Source organism: Bacillus rossius, chromosome 16 (assembly GCF_032445375.1).
Source record: "Bacillus rossius redtenbacheri isolate Brsri chromosome 16, Brsri_v3, whole genome shotgun sequence".
Lineage (NCBI taxonomy): Eukaryota > Metazoa > Arthropoda > Insecta > Phasmatodea > Bacillidae > Bacillus > Bacillus rossius.
Window position 1 is genome coordinate 38,544,266 of NC_086343.1, and position 19,707 is coordinate 38,563,972.

General features: G+C 44.8%; 1 protein-coding gene across 1 annotated transcript in view; it reads left to right on the forward strand.

Annotated features, from left to right (window-relative positions):
* Window positions 1-19,707, forward strand: part of LOC134539890 (cytochrome P450 4C1-like) — a 158,661-nt gene that overhangs the window by 25,817 nt on the left and 113,137 nt on the right. Inside the window, exon 2 of the mRNA XM_063382239.1 lies at window positions 18,678-18,867. Within this exon, the coding sequence (XP_063238309.1) occupies window positions 18,681-18,867 (187 nt within the window). The 5' untranslated portion in view covers window positions 18,678-18,680. The remainder of the gene's footprint in view (window positions 1-18,677; window positions 18,868-19,707) is intronic.

Sequence of the window (19,707 nt, forward strand, 5' to 3'; positions counted from 1 at the left end):
TTACCGATTCTTATGAAGATGATATAGATATTGAGGTTATGAGGCGACCACGCAATTTTAGAGACAGAGTGAACATGGGACTTGCACAGTATTTGAGTATAACGAAAGGTTCCGCATGAGTGCTGTTAAACTGGAGGAGCTAGTACAAGATATTGGTCATCCATTGGATCACCCTACACGAAGAAATAAATCGTTATCTGCCAGGCAACAAATATTTGTCTCTCTACATTGGTTGGGAAATGGCGGACAGTACCATGCAGTTGGAGATATGCATGGTATTTCCAAAGCAACAGTACACAGATGTATCATAACATTTGTGGGGCACAACTACTAGTGACTGAGCAAACGTCATTATATCAGTCCAAGCTAACAGCTTATCCTTTTTCGTCAGTTTGTCCGAAAATGCTCCAAACAAAATGTTTTTATGTTCATTAATTTTTTTGAGCACACATATTTTGTCGTGCATCTGCATTTGCCGTGAACTCATTTTTATCAGCAGACACTTCGCAACTATAACCTACAAATTCGTTACATAATCAAAGCACGAACAATAAACAGCTGACTCGTAAACTTGTAGGTATGTGTTACAAGTGCACCAACTTCTACAAGTCAAGCAACTTTCTTTGTGAAACACATCAGATTCACACTTGTAAGAAATTCCCTCGTAACTTGTAACTAGTAACTTGTAGACTTGTAGTTTTATGAAATAGGCCACTGATCTCGTGGTCCAAATACACTTGGTCTACATGTATAGCATTGTACATTAACTGTTTGGAATGTATTTCATGCTTAAAAAAATATACTTCCGTATTAGGCAGCTCGACCACTATCTGAATTCGTCGTACATGTATTTTGTGTAAAGTGTATTATGAATAAAATACATGAACAGTAACAGAAAACATAATTAAAATTTATTTTAACCTTTATTTACCCTTATCACTGGCCAAGTATCCAACCAACGATGAAAGTCGATCGCGTAAATCATTATTTAATGTATTTGTTCTTGGAATTTTTTTTCGGAATTTCTAAGTAAATAATAACAAATTTCCAAGATGACGGTAGTAGTATGTTTGGTTCCTCCGGGGTATCCTCTGAGGTATCTAACGTGGATGTTAATGTCTTGGTTAAATTTCAGGGTCAAGGACAAAGTTCAAGGTCAAGTTCAAATTTCCAATGTAGAGGTTAAAGTTGATGGTCGAAGTTCAAGGTCAAGGTCAAAGTTCAATGCCAACAGTGGAGGACAAAGGTATGGTGAACCGAAAATTATACTAACATGGTGCTAACACACTCTAGCAGACGAAAACAAGATGGCGGTCTCCAGCGGACGGAGACATGGTGGCGGACATGACATCATGTCAGTTGAAGATATATGTGCCTTGGTATTGGTGGTGTGAGGTCAGTCTAGGTAGCTTCCGTGGAGGAAGGATCTGTTGTTTATTTATTCTTCGCTCTTACCGGTTTCGAACCAAGGACGGGAATCGATCTTATTATCAGTATTCTAATAGGTAAGTTTTTTGTTGATTTTTAAAGATTTTTTCGTTTTAATCGGATAATAAATATAGATTTCAAGATGGCGTCCGTTACGATAATTGATACAGTGGTGACATAATTCAAGACGACGGGTGTGGCATAAGACATTTTTATTTCGTTTTAATGATAATTTCTTAAATATATTGATAAATTACTGGTTAACTTTCGTCGGAAATCGAACCGAGGACCGAAATCGTTTAAATAACTAAACATTTGATGAAGGCGATTAAAAAATTTTTTTTTTTTTGTAATTTTTCTGGAATTTCTAGCATTGAAATTACGGATTTTCAAGATTGCAGCCGTAACGAAACATGCAACATTAATAGGATCCAATATGGCGGTCGTAACGTAAAGTGTAACGATGGAATCGTACTCAACCAAGATGATGGGCATAACAAAACATCTAACATTTATATGATCCAAGATGGCGACCGTAACGATAAGTGCAGCAGTGTTTTTTAAGTTATATTTTATTAAATTTTTATTATTCAATTTGATTGATGATTTTTTTGAATGATTTTTAAAGTTTTTCCCGATTTCAAAATATAAAAATTGGATTTTCAAGATGGCGATCGTAACGAAAAGTGCAACAAAGTTTTAAAAGGTTTTTTTAATATAAAATAATATTTTTTAAATATGTTTTAAATATTTTCCCGATTTTCTATTATTAAAGTTACGGATTTTCAAGATGGCGAACATGACGTCATACTAGGTGACGATATATATACTTTGACATGCGTGGCGGGGGAGTCAGTCTGCCAGCGGCTTCCTTGGAGGAAGGTTCAGGCGATATTTTTTTTGCTCTCACCGGGTTCGAACCGATGACTCAGAGCTCCATGTCGTAAATGTATGTTTTTAAAATATTTTTGTTAAAAATTTTATTAATTAATATATATTTTTTTAATTTTTTCATATTAATCGGATAATAAATAAAGAATTTCAAGATGGAGGCTGTAACGGAAATTGCAACGGTGACATAATCCATGATGATGTTAGACTTCCCTGAACCCTGTACCCGGAGGAACCAAAATATACTACTGATGGCTATATTGGTTTATATGAGGCTGATATATGAGGAACTTATGATGCTTTTGGATTTTGAACATTATTTATTTGTAACGTGTGTACCTGCGTACACTTGCAAAGTATTGTACCCCTGACTTTTCACGGCATACCACCTGCAACACAGTGAGCTGGGCAGGCTTCCCCCGAATAGACGAGACTATTCTTCTTTCAGCTCGTCAGGGAAGCCTGCAAGTATAAAAGGGCATGCGCCCAGACTATTGATAAGCAGGACAACTGGGACATCCAGCGAGCAGGCTGCTTCGCTGCTCCGACACCGCTCGCCGGCCTACACCGTCAATCGCCGCGGAGTTGCTGCCGCCCGAGGACCACAAGACATCTACTGGGTGAGACCTCTCCGAGTTCTAACCCAGGATATAAACAGTTCATGTGGAAGCGTCGCTGGATTAAGCATAAAATCTTTCAGAACGAACATTAACTAAAAACGACGGTTCAGCCACAAGGGCAAAGAGGGCGGGCATTAATTAGCAAACTCCGTGAGGGCCGAGCGAGCGGAAGTATTGACACAATCACGACACTATCAGGACACTATCGCGACCAGATCGCTACACAGTTTGTACTCTAACTCTACCGCCGGTAACGAAGAATCGTAGGCAAAAGAGACAGTGAACAAGATAACGAACTTACGCGTTACTACGGGAATGCGGAGAGAGCTTCACATGGTACCGGGGGAAGAGTAACGAAAACCAACCTATAAACATTGACAGCGTTACACGACTAGTTGCGTGTATATAATTGTAATCTCTGGTATCAACTATCTGTATTTATGTTACGTGTAACATTCAGTAATATTAAGATTAGGTATGTTCCTTGTAACTTTGTAAATGGAGCCTTAGTAGTTGAAATTGACGGCGTTTTGATCGTTATCTGTGGCAAGCGCATGGCTCGCCACAATTAAGGGTATTGTTTTGTTTTGTTTTAATTGTTCAGGAATCGAGCACTTAGCGTTAATTCGTACGTTTTGTGTTCTATTGGGAACTTACCACAGCAGTTCGTCTCCACGAGAACCAGACTTGTTTAAGTGTTATGTCAGTTTGAGAATCAATGCAATTCCTTTTGGTGTTATTAAGTTTGTCAATAAATTGTTATTGGATCGAATTTAACGTAGCAACTAATTTCATAACCACCCGCAAACGTCCCTTTTCTTCCTTGTTAGGGTTTTCCAATGGCCTTAGAAAAACTCGCGACAAGGGTTTGTGCTCCACTCTGCTCCATTTGCAGTTAGGGTGGTTGATTAGGTGCTTTAACAAAGATGTTATTTACTGTACGTATTCTCAAACTGGCTTTTGTCGGAGTCATTCTAAATTTGTTTATATTTAGTGTGTTGTTGTACCCAGTAATCATGTCATTTTCAGGGTGTAGTTGGATTCAAGACATTTCCAAAACGACACTATTGCAACTACTGACAGACCTAAAGGTAGTATACGTGAATCCGGACGAAGTCACGTTAGACGAATTAAGACGTTTAGCGCGTGTTACGCCACAGAAAGCTCTGACAATGTGACTGACGTGAATCCGATTGACGTAAAAACCAGTATTGTAGTTGACGGTAGTTTTACGAAACATGTCTTGAATAAAATTATAGGACAACTGCCCGAATTAAAAAGTTGTGATCCCACAGACATAATAATATTTTTGAGTAAGGTGGAGAATATTACTGCCTTGAATATTATACCACAGAACACTATGCATGGGTTGTTAGTGTGCCAAGTTCCGTTGGAATTACGTGAAATTTTTTTGAAAGGACAAGAAAGTAATTGTAATTGGGATGAAATGATACATTTTCGCACCAACACTAAAATTAGGGAAAATCTGTATAATCATTTTCTGTGTAGAACGCAACATCATGATGAGTCAGGCCTAGCCTACGTCACGGATATTTGCGGATATGTTAAGGTTCTAGGTAACCCTTACCCAGAAAAAGAGTTAGTAGATATGATTATAGATAACCTAAGTACTGACTTGAAAATGTATTGTTTAGTTGGGAAACCAGTGAAGTTAGCTGATTTACAATCAGAAATTAATTCGGCAGAAACAAGAGTGCGTGCCCGCACTGTGGACTTCGAATGTAAGCAACAGCCTGAATCGCCCCGAGTAACCAGTCGACTAGTGCTCCGCTGCTTTCGCTGCGGGAAAAAAGGGCATATAAAGCGAGGTTGTACAGGGATGGACAAATAAGAAGAGTGTGAACAGGCGACAGATTTTGACGTAACTTTTACTCGGACGTGACTAGTGGACATTTTGTTTTTTAATGGTACAATTTTGTATTATCAACATGAGGGTTATAGATTATGACTAGTATTTGTTTGTATATTGTCTTTCCTTGCTTTGTAATGTGACCGTAAAGTATCAGAGATGTGCTGTGTAACTTGTCTGGCCAATTTGTTATGTTGTATGTCGCTGCCTCTATGGGCGCTCCATCTAAAAGGGGGGGGGGGGGGGAGAATTTGTAATGTGTGTACCTGCGTTCACTTGCAAAGTATTGTACCCCTGACTTTTCACGGCAAAAACCTGCAACACAGTGAGCTGGGCAGGCTTCTCCCGAATAGACGAGACTATTCTTCTTCCAGCTCGTCAGGGAAGCCTGCGAGTATAAAAGGGCATGCGCCCAGACTATCGATAAGCAGATCAACTGGGACTTCACCGAGGAAGGCTGCCTCGCTGCCCGGACACCGAGCGCCGCCTTCGTGAACGTCGTAGCATAGTTAGAGAGCTTGTGCGTATAGCTGTAGTAGGGTGTCGCCGGGCGCAATCTCCAATCGCCGTCCCCGTCGAGCTCACATCGTCTCCGCTGGGTGGCAGCTTCGGCCGCGTGCCGTGCTGCCGCCTATCGTGCTGCTGCTCAACTACTTCACCCTCGCTGGCATCCTGGATCTACGACTGCTGTTTTGCTGTTCCTATGCTGATCGCCTCTGCTTCTCGCTGTTTTCGCTGTTTGTCTGTGTGGTGTGCCAGTCCTTTTGCTGTTTGCGATGTCACTTGCGCTTTGTCTTTTCGTTTTTGTTGGTTTTACGCTTTGACTCCGATTTTTCGTCGTTGATGTCATTCTCCTTCTGCTGCTACTTTTACAGGCGAGTTAGTGTGTTATGTATGTTACTATCTAGGTGCTGCTTACTTTCGCCTCACTTGTACAGTCCCTTGTTGCTTAGCGCCGTATGGTTTCTTTTCTTTTGCTGTGCATTCTGCTGCCTGTGCTTTTCTTATGTTGCGAGTTTGTATAATTTTTTCTGTTCTGCTGTTCGCTGCTTTTGTTTCGTGCTCCTGTTTTTGCTGTCTGTTCTGCGCTGGGTCCTGTTGTGGTCTCTTGTTGTTTTTTGCTCTATTGTGTCTGTTGCTGATAGTGTTTTCTGTCGCCTGCTATCTGTGCCACCTATTGCTGTTCGCCATTTTCGGCTGTGTTTTGTACTTCAACTATGGCTGATCACCCATTCCGGAGGCAACCGCATGCTGCTCATCCGGCCGAGTCCATCCCGGACTCTGCACCATCCTTTTTGCTGCCCACAAACAATCAATTTGCGGCGCTTGCTGACGATGCTGCCAGTCAAGGCTCCGATGCTGGGTCTGTGAAGTCCGCCGCAGCGCGCCGTGGGAGAGGACACAGGCGTCCTCAGGCGCCCTCCACCTCCGACCAGTTCGATGCGGCTGGCTGTGGCCGCGTCCCCACTCGCCCGATGTCGCTGCAGGAGCCGTCGCAGTCTTAATCCAGCCGCACATCATGCAGCTCGCCCGAATTTTCCCGTGCAGCTTCCTCGTCGTCCCTGGATGAATCGGATGGTGCTGCCCTTTCCCAGGGGGCGAAGAGTGCTGCCCCTGGCCCGCATCACGTCTCCGTGTCGCCATCTTCTGCAGCGGGGGACCTGCCAGTGCCGGCCTCGTCGCCCATGACTACACTGACAACGAGCACTTACATGACCACTGTCCGCTCCACGCGCATGTCTGCTGCTGCGTCTCTCTCTCAGCCGTCCACCAGGTCCTCTACTGTTTCCGATCAGTCTCCTTTCCTGTCGCAGACATCTGATTAGCTCTCGGTGACTGCACCGCACCCTTCTGCCGAGTCGCATGGCCTCCCTGACCCGAGCCTCTCTTACCCATGCCAGTCGGCCGCCCCTTTCCTTCTGCCCTCATCGCCACTAGGGGATTTTGTCCCTGCCTTGCCTGCTGGTCTTGCTGTTCCGGCTGCTGCGCCGCTTGGTGTTGTGCTGCCCCGACCTGAGGCAGCTTCGACTACGATGTCTTCGCTGCCTGACCTCTCCTCTGCTGCGGCACTCTCTCCATTGCCACTGTCACCTACGCAACAGGCTGGCGCTGTTATGGGCCCACCGGCGCCACCTGCTTACCGCTACACCAACTCATTGGTCCAGCTGCCTAATCCTGACCACATGGATGTGGCCGAAGGGCGGCTTGGCAAACGCCCAGGCCCGACAGCTTGGTGTGACAACTCTGACGACTGGACGGCCTCTCAACCCAAGCACCAACGTGCCAAGTCTTCCTGCGCAGCTCGGGCGTCTGCTCGTTCGTCTGCTGGGGCCCCTGGGGCCGGAAGCCGTGACGTCACGCCTGCACATTCCGAATCTCCTGCTTCTCGCCGACCATCGGCCAGTCCTGCTGGGGCCCGTTCCACGTCTGCCCGTGCTCCCGACCCGCACACGCAAGGGGTCGTGCTGTCTATCCTTCTGCCCCTGTTGGCTCGCGCCCTTCTCCCTCTGGTACTCTTCCTGGACATTCTCCTGCCGTCCATGCGTCCAGTCTGTCCTCTTCTGACTCCCGTCGAGTTGCTCCATCTCAACAGCCGCGCGCCCCGCCCGCGGACGAACGCTTGGCGCGGTCACGCCGGCCGCCTCTTATTGTCTGTCGTGGTGGCTTACAACCAACTGCCATCAAGGAAATATCTGCCTTGCACGCCGAGTTTGGTGCCAATTTCGTTGCTGCACACTACAACGATTCCTCTACCTTCAAGATGGCCAACAAAGCCGACCATGTCAAGATGACGGACCTCCTCCGGCAGCGCGGCATTCCTTATCATACGTGGACTTGCTCCGAAGATAGGAATGCACGTGTGGTCTTCGGAAGCTACATATTGAGACGCCGACGGATGATATCTCGAATAGTCTCCGCGAGGCAGGCATTCGGCACTCCCGAGTTCTGCGCCTTGAGAAGTTGGGGTCGTATCGTGAACCATATCCGCTGTTCCTGGTCATTTCGGAAGGCACAGACCAACTTCAGGAAGTGCTGAAATTGTCCCACCTCAGCCACGTGGCGGTGAAGATAGAGCTGTTTCGGAGTGGTGGCCGGCTGGTCCAATGTTACCGTTGCCAGTCCTTGGGACATACGTCCCACAACTGTAACAAGCCTGTTCAGTGTGTGCGTTGTGCAGGAGGCCACACAGCGAAGGAATGCCCTCGGCCTCTGCTGAGAAGCCCACCTGTTGTCTCTGCGGTGGTGACCACCCAGCCAATTATGCTGGCTGCCCCAAGCATCATGAATTTACTCAGCGGAAGGCCCGCCGTCAGCTGGCCTAGGCAGTACGGGCTCCTGAACAGATTTCTGCTCCCGCTTGGCGTGACCCAACACGCTCCTTTGCTGCGACCGCTGCTAGTCTCCCCCGGTCTTCCGGACTCCGGGGTCCTGCGGCATCTGCCTCGACCGAAGATGTGCCGATTATGGAATCGCTATGGGAGCTCTTCGCCTTCTTCTGTCAGCTGGACCTTTCTGCGTGGCTCGGTCGTCTCCGACATATGCTGGCTTCTTTTCGAGCGGCGCGCTGTCTGGCGGACAAATGCGACGTGGTCCTCATGGCCCTGTCCTCGCTGTTCGATGGCTGCGGTGATGCTCCTCCGTCGTCCGATGATGTTGCCACTTGCCATGCCTGACAACCTCCTGTTGTGGGATGCCCATTCGCTGGCCTGTCGCCGCGAAGTATTCTCGCCTCTGGTCGCTGGCGTCACCGAGACCTGGTTCACGCCCCGGATCTCCTTCTCCACGGCTGGCAATTTCATCCACCGTACTGACCGCTTGGATGCGATGCGTGGCGGGGTCGCGCTTTTCGTTCGCCGGGATGTGCGCCATTATCGATGTGTACTGCCTCAAGTCTTGCCTTTTGAGGCTGTTGCTGTTCGCATATCTGGCACGGCGCATCCTTTTACGTTTGTGGCGGCCTACCTCCCGCCTCATAGGCCGATTCCTTCAGCGGGCATCTCACTGCTGGCTCAATCGGATGCAGCTGTCATTATCGCTGGTGATTTCAACAGCCGACATACCCGCTGGCACTGTGCCGCCACGGACTATCGGGCGATAGGCCTACTCCGTGTCGCTACGGCTGATGGTCTCCGCATACTCGCTCCGCCGTCTGCCACTTATGTACCCGCACGTCGCGACCAGCGGCCTTCCACGCTGAACTTGTTCCTGACCACGCCTGGCGTTGCCCTATATGCCGTTTGCACTCATTTCGGCCTTGCCTCTGACAACCTGCCTGTAGTGGCCGAGCTCCAGGCTACGCTTGACCTCTAGGACGCCACTCTCCATTGGTACTTCCACCGTGCCGACTGGCCTTCGTACAGGCATTCTTTGGACGAGCAGCTCAATCTTGTCGCTTCCCCTCGCTCGCTGGCCACTATCGACGCCGCCGTCCAGATGCTCTCAGCTACCGTCTTCCGTGCTGCAGACCTGGCCATTCCTAAATGCCGGCGGCGGAACCCTGGGATGCCTTTCCCGCGCGCCATCAAAGACCTGATTCGCCACCGGGTTTGTGCTCGCTCCCGCTGGCAGTTGTTGCGCACAGAGGCCGGACTGAATGATTACCGCAGGACCCGCCGTGCTACCAACTGGGCGGTCTCTCAATGGCAGGCAGGTGTCCAACTTGCACGCCTCCGCTCGCTGTCCATCTCGTCGGGCTCGGTGTGGTGCCACGTCCGCAGCATGAGAGCCCGCCCTCGGAGCATTCCCCCCCTGCACGATGCCACGGCGGTCCTTGAGGATCCCCAAGACAAGGGCGAAGCTCTCGCCACACGGTTCGAAGCTACGTTCCACTCTGTCATCTCTCCTGTTGGTACTGTGGGGGCCAAGCTGGGTACCACACATTTTTCGCCGGAAGCTGACTCTGACCTACTGTACAGCTATCTGACTTCACCCAGGGAAGTGGCCCGTGCGATTGACAAGCTATCCTTCCACAAGTCACCTGGTGTGGACCGGATTCCGGCACGCCTCATTCACTCTTTTTCGCGCAAGGCTGTGATTTTCCTGGCGAACATAATTAATGGCATGCTCCTCCAGTCGTACTTCCCGTCGGCCTGGAAGTTGGCCATCGTTGTGCCAGTGCCCAAGCCTGGCGGCCCGCCACATCTGTTGACGTCCTACCGGCCCATCTTGGCCAAAGTGTCGGTACGTATCATCTTGGGTCGCCTCGTCCTTGTTGCCGATGTCTTGGAACTCCTGCCCGACCACCAGTTTGGTTTTCGCCGTCGCCACTCTGCCATCCATGCCATCGCGGCCCTTATTGACAAAGTGACAGAGGGTTTTTGCTTGCACCAGCACTCCTCGCTCATTTCACTCGATTTGTCCCGGGCATTCGATTCTGTACATCATGATGGTCTTCTCTGCAAGCTTCGGTCGCGCCAATTTCCCGAACGCCTCTTGACGCTGCTATGTAGTTTCCTTCGTGGACGCCGATTCCAGGTTCGAGTGGCCGACGCCCTCTCCCGGCCGCTGTCTGTTGCCCCTGGCATGCCACAGGGTTCGCTCCTTAGTCCATTGCTGTTTACACTCTACGTAGCCGATCTCCCACGTCTGCTGGGCACCATGGTGTACCAGTATGCTGACGACACTGCTGTGCACCTGGTCGGGGAGAATGCTCTGGAGCTTCAGGCCCGTACGCAGTGCTGCCTTCGTTCTCTGAGCACATACTTTCAGCGGTGGGGCATATTGCCCAATGCAGCAAAGATCTCCGTCATGTTCCTGACCAAACGTCGCCGGCGTCCCCCTGCACCGCCGACTCTGCTCGGCCACCCACTTGCATGGCAGCCGCGCATCAAGTACCTGGGAGTCCACTTGGACTCCACGCTGTTGTGGACCCATCATCTTGCCACCATGGCCGCCAAGACCCGTTTTGCTCTCCGTTCGGTGCGCCCTCTCCTTGTGCCCGCTTGCCCTCTGGACCCAGATACCCGTCTCCGGCTGTGGGCATCGCTCATCCTGCCCATCTTGATGTACGGCGCCGTCATCTGGGCGTACGTGCCGAAGTACTGTAAGTGGCCCGTTTACTCCGGCTACAACCTTGGACTCCGCACCGTCCTCGGCTGGCCGCTACATACTGCAGTCCGCCTTCTTTACCGACTGGGGAATGTGCCCTCCCCACAAGTGCGAGTTAGACTGCTTGCTGCCTCTTTCTTCCGGAAGATCCGCCGGCATACCAACCCGGTGATTACGGCCATCGGCGATTATGATGTCGCGGCACCATGTACTCATCGCCGCATTCGTGATTTTCTGCTGCAAGATCCTCCCTGACCTTAGTGAAGAACCAAGGCCTGTCCTCCCCACATTGGCATGACTTTGCCTGCTCCCTTCTAACGTGAAGATTCTTTCCCTTCGTGGCTTCTTGCTGACCGCCCTACCTGTTCATCAGCACCGGTTCTTCTTTTGCCCCGTGCCAATTTCTTTCTTTTGTTAGCGAAACGTCATTTTGCTTACTTTTGCTGCCCCTCCACCATGGCTGCGGGCTGGGTTTTCCAATTTTTCCCAGCATCTTATACCTTTGCGGGTATTATCTTATTTTCATTCTTTGCTTTATTTCCCCCACTCATAGCAGTGTTTACGAAAGAGCTCCAAAAGCTGGATAGTTTGAACCCAACTGTTGGTGGTGGGATTGTGTAATTTACACGAGTGAGTATCTTGCTCAATAGGTGATACTTGACTTGTCAAACCTTTAAAAAAAAAAAAAAAATTTGACACCGCTCGCCGGCCTACACTGTCAATCGCCGCGGAGTTGCTGCCGCCCGAGGACCGACAAGACATCTACTGGGTGAGACCTCTCCGAGTTGTAACCCAGGATATAGACAGTTCATGTGGAAGCGTCGCTGGATTAAGCATAAAATCTTTCAGAACGAACATTAACTAAAAACGACGGTTTAGCCACAAGGGCAAAGAGGGCGGGCATTAGCAAACTCCGTGAGGGCCGAGCGAGCCGAAGTATTGACACAATCACGACACTATCAGGACACTATCGTGACCAGATCGCTACACAGTTTGGACTCTAACTCTACCGCCGGTAACGAAGAATCGTAGGCACAAGAGACAGTGAACAAGATAACGAACTTACGCGTTACTACGGGAATGCGGAGAGAGCTTCACATGGTACCGGGGGAAGAGTAACGAAAACCAACCTATAAACATTGACAGCGTTACACGACTAGTTGCGTGTATATAATTGTAACCTCTGTTATCAACTATCTGTATTTATGTTATGTGTAACATTCAGTAATATTAAGATTAGGTATGTTCCTTGTAACTTTGTAAATGGTATAGCCTTAGTAGTTGAAATTGACGGCGTTTTGATCGTTAGCTGTGACGAGCGCACGGCTCGCCACAATTAAGGGTATTGTTTTGTTTTGTTTTAATTGTTCATGAATCGAGCACTTAGCGTTAATTCGTACTTTTTGTGTTCTATTGGGAAGTTACCACAGCAGTCAGTCTCCACGAGAACCCGACTTGTTTAAATGTTATGTCAGTTTGAGAATCAAATCCATTCCTTTTGGTGTTATTAAGTTTGTCAATAAATTGTTATTGGATCGAATTTAACGTAGCAACTAATTTCATAACCACCCGCAAACGTCCCTTTTCTTCCTTGTTAGGGTTTTCCAATGTCCTTAGTAAAACCCGCGACAAATTAAACAATTAATTTTGTCTAAATTATTATTTTTTCATTGTACAGGTATGGATTAAGGTCGGATATCGATAGAATGATTCTTTATATATTTAAATAAATTTTTCGTTCAATTTGAGAATTTTCCCTTAATTTCTAGGTTATTTACTACGAATTTTCCAGATGGTGGTCAATATGTCATCTTCGACTTACTACTGGCTGGTTGGCTAGGAAACTAAGCTTCTTTTATGAATTTCCATCATGTTTGATTAAACGAGATTATTTTAAACTTAGAGTTACCTTTTTTACATCGACCAAGTATCGACAAAGGTTAGGAATTGATCTAACCAATGAGTAGAGTCCTGCAAAATTCGCGGATTCATTCAGTGATAGGCTAGAATTCAAACACATATACCTCTTAGATAAGTTTGCTATTGGCTTACTGTTCATCTCGTCAAATCTAAACCAGTTATAAACCCTCAACCAAAGAAGGATGGAATCACAGACAAACCAGCAGAGACGACTTACATGTCGGCAGCCAATGAACTTGCGTTATTCACCCGAGTGTACAGGGGTGCGTGCAGTCTATCATGAAGGCCATCGAAACCGCGAATTTTGCAGGTCTCTACCAATCAGTATATTAAATTACAGATTTTGTTAAGAAATTTTGGGAATTTTTCCCCAATTTATTACGAAATTATTCGAATTTTCAACATTGCATCCCAAATTTCAAGAATGGCGGGCACCACAGCAATAATAAATAATTACTACACTCTAGTAGGTAAAAATTAAACTAAAAAGGCGGTAGCGCACTCAAGCAGACGAAAACAAGATGGTGGTCCCCAGCAGATGAAAATAAAGATGGTGGTCTCCAGCAGCCGAAAATAAGATGGCGGTCTCCACCAAACGAAAACAAGATGGCAGACGCGATGACACACTAGCTGGCGATATAATTATGTACCTTGGCATTAGGGGTGGGAGGAGGTCAGTCTGCTGGCGTCTTCAGTGGAGGAAGGATCTGTCGTCATTTTGTTGTATGTTGCCTTCACCAGTTTCAAACCGAGTACTCTGAGCTTCATGAAGTAAGTCTTCTTAATAATTATTTATTAATTTTGATTGATTAATTTTTTTAAATATTATTTTTCTTTCATTAAAATCTAATAATAATTACAGATTTATAAGATAGTGTCAGTGAAGTCATAATACAAGATAGCGAAGTGTTTTTATTTATTTTTAATTAATAAAACATTTTTTAATTGAATTAATTTTCCCGATTTTTGTGATAATAATTACGGATTTTTATAATGACCATCATACCGAAAATCGCACGAAAATTGCAACATTTAGGAATACAAATAAGGTGGTCGTTTTTTTAATGTAAAATGATGACGTCATACACAACAAATAATGGCAGTCGTAACGAACGGCAACGATTCTAAATTCTAATATGGTGAATGTAACTTTATGTGCAACAGCGATGTCTTCATTTAAGATCTTAAACTTTTTATTTATATTTTATTAATTTAGTTTATTTTTAAATATAAAAAATTACTCCCGGGTTTTTTAGCATGAAAAACTATTTTTCAATATGGCAGTCATTAGGTTAAATTAATCATCAGTTTCGTCATAATTCAATATTGCTGCCATGGCATCCTAATTGACAAGGTCTTGAACTCGGAGGCTTAGGGAGGATTGTAGAAATGAATTCATAAGCTTCATTGAGGACTTTCCAAGCGGTTGGAATTTTTGCGGTTAAAAAAAAAAAAAAATTCCCTCAAAGCGGGAATTTTGCTCTCGTAATAAAAAAAAATTATTTTTCATATTCCTTGACATGTTTTGGCGGAATTATTCCCCTTAAAACTAGACATTTTGAATTATTTTTGGAAAAATTCGGAAAACTTTGGCAAATTTTGAGTCACTTTGGCAAGTTTTGAAGATCAAGGTCATATGTCGTCACCCAATATGGCCGCCATGACATCACAATCCAAGATGGCGGTTAGATAAACCCAGTCCTCAGTCTCAAGCCTGGGCTCGGAGAAACTATTATATACTACTCACAAGAACGTTTTCATACATTATTTCACTCTTATAATGTTAAATTATTGCAGATTTACATAGACTTGGTTTTATTATTTTCAAAAAAAATGTTTTCAATATATATAGTAATGTATCAAATAAATGTTATGTATTCGAGATTGCAAGTTCATAAAGTACAATAAATCTACACGGTAACGGCCACTGTTTCCCCCAGCTCACTTTGATTTTATATATATATATATATATATATATATATATATATATATATATATATATATATATATATATATACAGGGTGTCCACAAATGATTGGAGCGATTTCATGAGGTTACTGTGGGTGCATTTATCAACATATCGGGATGAGACTTGGTAGTCATGTGCACAAACTCAACAAGTTTTAGTGGAACTTTACAAGTGTTGGATATGTTGACCCTTTGCGATCCTGCACACATCAACCCTAAAATCAAGCTCTTCCCAAACATTATGAAGCATGTCCGTGTCAATGCGATCAAAAGCATTCCTGATGCTAGCTCTCATGTCCGCTAAATCAACCGGTAAAGGAGGCACAAACGCCAGATCTTTCACATAGCCCCACACAAAAAAATCACACGGGGTTAGATCTGGGGAGCGCGGAGGCCATGCAAGGAATTGTTGATCATCAATCCCACCACGACCTATCCATCTGTTTGGCAATCTGTGATTCAGGAATTCGCGGACATTGCGATGGAAGTGGGGTGGAGCTCCATCCAATTGGTAGATAAAGTCGTCACTGTCTGTCTCAAGCTGAGGCATGAGCCACTGTTCTAACATGTCCAGAAAAATGTGTCCTGTTATTGTTTTTTCGCAGAAGAAGGGCCCATAAATCTTCAATCTGGAGATGGCGCAGAAAACGTTGAGTTTTGGGGCGTCCCGAATATGCTCAATGATGGAATGGGGATTCTCTGTTCCCCAGATACGCACATTGTGTCTGTTCACTGTGCCACTAAGGGAAAATGATGCTTCATCACTAAACACAAGTCGATCGCAAAAGTCATCCTGCTCCTCCATCAGTTCTTGCAATCGAGTGCACCACTGAAGCCGGATGGCTTTGTCCGCAGGTTTTAGCGCTTGCAGCAACTGTATGCGGTATGGCGTCTGCTTTAGACGTTTCCTTAGGATCTTCCATACAGTTGATCGTGGAATATACAATTCTCTGCTAGCTTTCTGCGTAGACTTTTTAGAGCTACGCAGAAAACTAGCCCGCACATGCTCAACTGTTTGATCAGCAACTGATGAACGACCCGTTGACTTTCCCTTACAAAGACATCCTGTAGCTTTGAAGTGTTCGTACCATCGCTGTATGGAATTCGCAGACGGTGTATCTGCATTGAACTTCGTCCTGAATCATCGTTGAACTGTTTTGACTGAACGACTTGCATGAAATTCAAGGACGGCATATGCTGTCTTGTCGTTTGCCTCTATCTCTCTAATGCTGTTCTATTTGCCGAGGAAGGCGGGAATCTGCAATACAGAATAAAACTTGTTGAGTTTCTACAGATGACCACCAAGTTTCATCGCGAAATGTTGACAAATGCACCCACAACAACATCATGAAATTGCTCCAATCATTTGTGGACACCCTGTATATATATATATATATATATATATATATATATATATATATATATATATATATATATATATCAAAAATTTTCAATAACAGCAAGCCATGAGGACATTGCAAAAAAAATCAACACATAACTATATATTTATTGGAATATCATTGGGGTTGTCGTTTTTATAGTGATATTAAAAAAATTATTTGAATAGTCCGAATATGCACATACGAAGCCGGTGTGATAAATAATTTAAAATAAATAATGAAATAAAATTTTTTAACTTTAAATATAAATGACGATGTTTAAAAGCAGATTCTCTAAAACTTATTTTTCCACTTTTAAAAGCAATCAACAAAAGTAAAAACAACCTAATATCTCAATACAACAAAAAACAGTAAGACAAAAAATTGCTCACACAAACTCTGTAATCAACAGAGGCCCTAGTAGATCCAATTCACGTGAAGTATTTCTATATCTGTGTGATTGTTTTTCATTTGTGTGTAGTTTTTTCACCTTTGGTTATTTTTACATATGCTAGGATATGATAAAAAACTTTTATTTAAGTAGTATGGTGGAGTGCGTGCTGATAGCGCGACAACAAGTGGCAAGTCGCATCCCACAGTCTGATGACACCCGGCAACAGGTGACTCGGTGTGTCACACTGTAACCTATATATACTCTTTTGACCCAAATCATGGCTTGTATACATGGCCTGATTCACTCAAAACCCAAACGAAAAACATTTTTTTTTTTATCAAATTCATTTAAGTTTCACTATGGCAGCAGAGCAGTTTTCAATGTATTCTGTTCGAACTGTCTTATTTAAAGCAATTTCCGAAATTTTCACATTTAGGTCAGGGATTAGCTGTCGGTGGCCATGACGCCCGGCGTGCTAGGTGTGACGTCACGTGGGAGCACCGGGTCGTTCCCGAACAAGTTTGGAGTCAATTATTAAAGTAACTCATAACAAGGCCAGCCGTTATTTAGTTATAAAAGATACCGGTTTTTATTTTTTTGTGGCAGATCGATTTTTCATCCATTATTTAATGATATTTTCTTGTTTATTTATCAAAAATATGCGAGCTAGAAGCAAGGCAGAAAGGTCCGAAAACTTTAAACGACCCTTCGTTCGTTGCCGCATAGTTCTATCCATCGGCTATCATCGCAAATTCTCGTTTTGGTGTAACGTTAAACGTCTTTTACCCTACACCCCCCGTTTTTCCACCCTTGCCACTCCTTTATTTTTACAGATAACTAGTCTGTATTTGCATATGTATACTTTATTATGACTTTTTAAGCTCGTATACAACCTACATTTTCCTTATCATCTGCTAGCCTTTGAATTAGTAGTATAGTTGTGGACGATTGTGATGCGGGACCGATCATGGATGTAAGTTTTGCTGTAAATTTGAAGTATTTTGCACAAATTTATTTTTCATCTAAATTCTCCAACATAAACTTTGTTAGACCTTTGTGCATACTGATCATATTTTTCTTACGAGAGTCTCGTGACACTTTCCCAATGCTTCAACATACACCCAGATGTAATTTTGCCTATGCTAGAAATTCGCCTCACTTTTCTGCCTACCTCGAATCACGAACCCGGCCAAAAACTGTGTTCAACTTCGTGACAGACAGCGCGGACCACAGCTGCTGCCCACAGCAGCCCAGTTCCCAGAGCCCAGCTTAGGTTGGCCACGCCAGGCATGATACAAGAATATGGTGAGGTGATACAGAACTTGGGCGGGTTATGCAGGATAGGGTCGTGGTTGTCAGGAAATGGGCGTGGTGTTAAAAATAGGGGTGGGGTATTTCAGGATATGAAAAGGTTTTTACATGACATCGGCGGTGTGTAACAGGAGGTAGCTCAGTTTTTACAGGAGATGGCCTTCTTATTGCAGTAGATGGGTGTGGTGCTACAAAAGAGAGGTGGGGTATTTCAGGAGATGAAAAGGTTTTTACATGACATCGGTGGTATGTTACAGGAGGTAGCTGAGTTTTTACAGGAGATGGGCTTCTTATTGTTGTAGATGGGTGGGGTGTTACAGGAGATGGGTGTGGTGTTACAAAAGAGAGGTGGGGTATTTCAGGAGATGAAAAGGTTTTTACATGACATCGGTGGTATTTACAGGAGATAGCTGAGTCGTTACAGGAGATGGGCTTCATATTGCAGTATATGGGCGGGTTACTACAGGAGATGGGCGTGGTGTTATAAAAGAGAGGTGGGGTATTTCATGAGATGAAAAGGTTTTTACAGGAGATTGGTGGTATGTTACAGGAGATAGCTAAGTTGATACAGGATATGGGCTTGGCATTGCAGTAGATGGGCGCAATGTTAAGGAAATGGCCAGGGTGTTACAGGAGAAGGGCGGGGTGTTGCAGGAGATTTTTTAGTCAGATGCAGGAAGTGGGGCTGGGTGTTGCAGGAAATGGGCGAGATGTTATTGGAGAAGGGCGGGGTGTTATGGAAGATAAGCGAGGTTATGCAGGAGTTTATGAGTGTAGTGTAACAGAAGATGGGAGAGGGGTTTAAGAATATAAGCAGTGTTGCAGAGGAAATGGGTGGTATGTTACAGGAGATGGTTGGGGTTTGGGAGGCGTTTCTTGTGCTGCTGGCGGCTACGAGTGCGGTGTTGGTTGGCACTCACCTGCTGGCCTGCTGCCGGCGGAGGTCGAGGTTTGCGCGAATGGTGAACAAGCTACCAGGACCGCCCGCCTACCCCGTGGTCGGGAGCTGCCTCGACCTCATGGGCGTGCCCAAGCACCGTCAGTATTTCTTTTTTCATTATCAGCATTCAAAGGCCAAATAGTCATTTGTCAAAAATGTATAATTTTTTATTTTAGAATTAATATAAGTTTTTCTATTTGTGATTTATATCTGTTGGCACGAATATTATGTCATCTGATGATACGTTTAAAAGTACTATCAAGTGTAATAAACATTCTATATATTATATAGCTGATTATTGTAAGCGCTAATACTTATATGCAGTTGCGGGACATATTTTAATTTACACTTTAATTGACCGTGTGTGTAACGAGATTGTACCCTATGGTTTAAAATTCGAAGTGGTTTTAAGATGAACCTTTATTCTTGCCCTAGCACCACTTATAGTTTTTTGTAAACTAAATTTTAATTTTATGATGTGACTATATCCACTTTTGCCATGGTTTTGTACAGAAAACTATTTCATAATTGGCCAAGGCTTTATTTTTAAGTTTAATTGTGTCCACTTAACAGAAAATCATGGGATATTTTAAGTGTTATTTTACTTCTTAGAATTGTTTAACATCAATGTATTACCAATACTAAGCCATAATATAAATAATCTTAATTTCTGTCTCAAGATGGGACTAGAAGCACTCTAAAGTGTGTTGACAGTGAGGTAATTAGAAACTGACACAACAGATCCAGTGCACTTCGAATTTCAATATCCGCAAAGCGCATCGCATACAGACTGTTCGTTTATGGCTACTTCTCTGATGAGTTGTCAGTGTCAACATAAACTAATTAACTATAGTTCCTGAGTAGTATAGAAATGTATGTGCGCGGCAATGGTTCAGGGTGTGGTGTCGGTGTCAGTGACCGCCATCTTGGATAGTGAT